The sequence below is a fragment of the Sinocyclocheilus anshuiensis genome, unplaced genomic scaffold, assembly GCF_001515605.1.
Source record: "Sinocyclocheilus anshuiensis isolate Anshui unplaced genomic scaffold, SAMN03320099.WGS_v1.1 scaffold9, whole genome shotgun sequence".
Taxonomy (NCBI): domain Eukaryota; kingdom Metazoa; phylum Chordata; class Actinopteri; order Cypriniformes; family Cyprinidae; genus Sinocyclocheilus; species Sinocyclocheilus anshuiensis.
The window spans coordinates 2,620,054-2,623,498 of NW_015540887.1; the positions used below are offsets into that span (position 1 = coordinate 2,620,054).

Sequence of the window (3,445 nt, forward strand, 5' to 3'; positions counted from 1 at the left end):
GAGGTTAAACAGCTGTGCCTCAATACTATGATCAGAGCAATAATGAATGAGAGCCATATCAATTATTTGAGCTGTGGGAGCCGAGGGCTTGTTCGGGAAGAGAATGGTAAACACAGGCAGGGGAGAGAGAGAATGAGCGCACTATCTATGTGCTTTCCACACAGAAAGGCATCTTTGTAACTGATCACAGCATTGGGTTGATCTTTGACCTCACGCAGACACACTTCCTGTCACTGAATAGCTTGTCATGTGTGATAGAGTGGTTTTTATTCTGAAGATACTGTTGAAGATTGTGTCCTAATGTTTGCAGATTGCTTGTCAGTGATATTGTTGTATACCAGATGACAGCTGGGACAAGCGCGTTTGACACTGGACACAGCAGATTCTTTGATTTCTCAGTTTGTGTTGATTCGTATTAAACGTCGGGGCACAGAACAAAAGCCTTTAGTTGCTAAGTCATGACTGCTTCACTTATTGACTAGCAGAGGTCAGCTATTTCCTTTCACTCAATTAGAATAATTTGTGTCATATTGATTCATGTGTACTGAATCACTTCAAACAACTGAAAAATGGCCATTGAGTAGCATTTAAATTAATATAAATACACTATGTTAGACACATTTCACATGGAAGTTCATTTGAGTGTAGCTGAATCATATTTCACCTCTTGTCTTTACAGAGCCATGTGGTGGGCATTTGGATGCCAGTGACGCAGGATACATCACCACACCCGGTTACCCACTGGAATACCCACCCCACCAGAACTGTCGATGGGTGATCACAGCGCCCGAACCATCCCAACGTATCGTCCTAAACTTCAACCCGCACTTTGAGCTGGAGAAACTGGACTGCAGGTGAGCAAAAAAGGTTCTGAGGCTCTATGTAGCTGATGATTAATTAGGAAACTATATATAGGAAGAAACTATGTATTATTATTATAACCATAACCAATTCATAAATGGGAGAGTATATCAAATCTGACAAGTCTGTATTTTATAAACCCAAGAGGCGACAAGGCAGTCTTGTTTACTTTCTTTTATATAATAAGTGGTATTTTATTAATTCTGCTGCTTAATATGCTGCTTTAAAAAAAATGAGTTGATTAGGAAAGACTGCTGATGTTTCTTGCCTAGTGATTATTGGAGCCTTCCTGTGATGCCCTGCTGAGCCTGGCTCTATTCGACATTGCACACACTTTAATTAAATATCCTATAAACAAAGCTTCGACACCCATTTCTGGGAAACATGCAGGCTTGAGCTCTTTGCATGTGTTTCACCAGCAGCTGTTCCAACTCCTCCCTCTATTGGACAGCAGCAGAAATGCACGGGGTCAGGATTGGAGTTCACTGTATTTTCACAGTTTGGGTGGATTTGTTTTAAAGCGTGATTAGTAAAGTGGGACAAATTCGATGGGAAATTAGCAATCGCTAGTGAAGACTTTGACATCCATGAGTCATGTTTTACAAACCCTTCTCGGCAGAGCCACAAAGCCTGTCACAACCTGCCACTTCCAGCTCTCTCACTACTCACTGAATATTGCCCTTTGTCCTTTTGGCATTTATTAACATTTTGGATCTATTAATTATACATAGAAGTGTTTTTAAAGAGAGATTTATGGGATGGCTTTTGACATTCCTTTGTTGAAATTGGAGCATGAATTTTTCAGAAGCTTTTGTTGAAAGTGTCTTCACTGAGCACTTCCAGTGAGCACAGCAACAGAGAGAGAGAGAGATCAAAAGAGAGAGACAGGAAAGTCTGATATGTGTTTCATTCCAGCACTTTGCTTACTCCTTAGTGGTTTGTGCACGGGATAGTACTGTTGTTATTTTCGTCCCTCGTTCTCCCTCCATCCTGGGCTTGATTGACAGAAGATGCGGCACGTTCCATTACATCACACATCCTTTTCCATGCTTTCCTCCCGCGGGGGATTTCTTTGCGCGTCCATTAGTAAACAGAACTCCATATTGAATCAGACACATTGCTACATTTGGAAAAGTGGAAAGTGGACAGTTTCCCAGTAGTTCTCAGGTTAACACAACCAGTTCTAAGACTTAAAACAGATGTTTCTTTTTTTAACCTTCCGTCTTCACTCCCATCTGCCGCTCTTCTACAAATGTTCAGACTAGATCTTAACATCTTTTGCAGACAATGTGAGCGCTGTTTGTCTTGTTTATAGCATGATGCCGAGTGATTGCTATGTTGGTTATGCATTGAACTGACATTTTTGAACAATATTATTGTATTGAACAAAATTATACATTTTAAATATACAGTATATGTACATTTGATAAATAGTAAGAGAAATTATGATATTTTTTTTATCATATGTTTAAAATATTATATCATATTTAATGCAATTAAATATAATAATTTATTATATATCAAAATAAATGTTTAATATTGAATTATATTTAAATAAATAAAAATATATTTTAAATTTAGAATTTTTTTGCTAATTTTAAAGTTATTGTTTATTTTATGCAGATGATCATTCTGACCGTGTTCTCTGCCTTTCTATCTCTCTCTGAAGCCCTGTGAGCATTTCAACCACATAAAGGTTAAGTATGGTTATATACAGCCTATGATTTCAGTGTACTACACAAAGATGGAAGCTACTCTTATGTCTGGTCTGTAGGCCTCATAAATGCACAAATTATACAGTATATCAGTCTCTTCTGTTTAACACAAAGCCAGACTCTTCTCGGCTAAAATCATCACCCTAGCTCTCTTGTTTCTTTAAACTCCCTGACTTGTTCCCTGCTGCTTTTCTAGTAGGGATGCACCGATACGGGCACGATACTGAGCTCCTGTACTCGTACTCGTACTCGTTAAAATGCCCCGATACCAAACGCCGATACCACACAGCATGTGATAAGCGCCATATTCAAACAAAGAAACACCAACAACAGAACAACAGACAGCAGAATGGAGTTAAGGATGTCTACTACGAAGTATATGTATGCAATGAATATAATGTTAAACATTCAGTATTAACGCCTGTATAGCTCGTGTGCGCGAGCTGATAAACAAAGCATGCTGAGTGGATTGAGCGAGCGGCGGCGCAGATGCGCAAGCTTGTCGAGTGAATATACCTTTCTCACAGACATCACTGGAAAGTTTGTAGTTCGGGCGGATATGTAAAAAACAAGTAAGTAAAACAATGCACAAGTTACTTAATGGTAGGGAGAGAGAGAGAGAGTGAGAGAGAGAGAGAGAGAGAGAGAGAGAGAGAGAGAGAGAGAGAGAGAGAGAGAGAGAGAGAGAGAGAGAGAGAGAGAGAGAGAGAGAGAGAGAGAGAGAGAGAGAGAGAGAGAGAGAGAGAGAGAGAGAGAGAGAGAGAGAGAGAGAGAGAGAGAGAGAGAGAGAGAGAGAGAGAGAGAGAGAGAGAGAGAGAGAGAGAGAGAGAGAGAGAGAGAGAGAGAGAGAGAGAGAGAGAGAGAGAGAG

The 3,445-nt window shown here is 39.8% G+C and overlaps 1 protein-coding gene across 1 annotated transcript in view; it reads left to right on the forward strand.

The window, feature by feature from the left end:
- LOC107688766 (neuropilin-2-like) overlaps positions 1-3,445 on the forward strand; it is a 73,786-nt gene that overhangs the window by 10,830 nt on the left and 59,511 nt on the right. Inside the window, exon 2 of the mRNA XM_016486528.1 lies at positions 680-854. Within this exon, the coding sequence (XP_016342014.1) occupies positions 680-854 (175 nt within the window). The remainder of the gene's footprint in view (positions 1-679; positions 855-3,445) is intronic.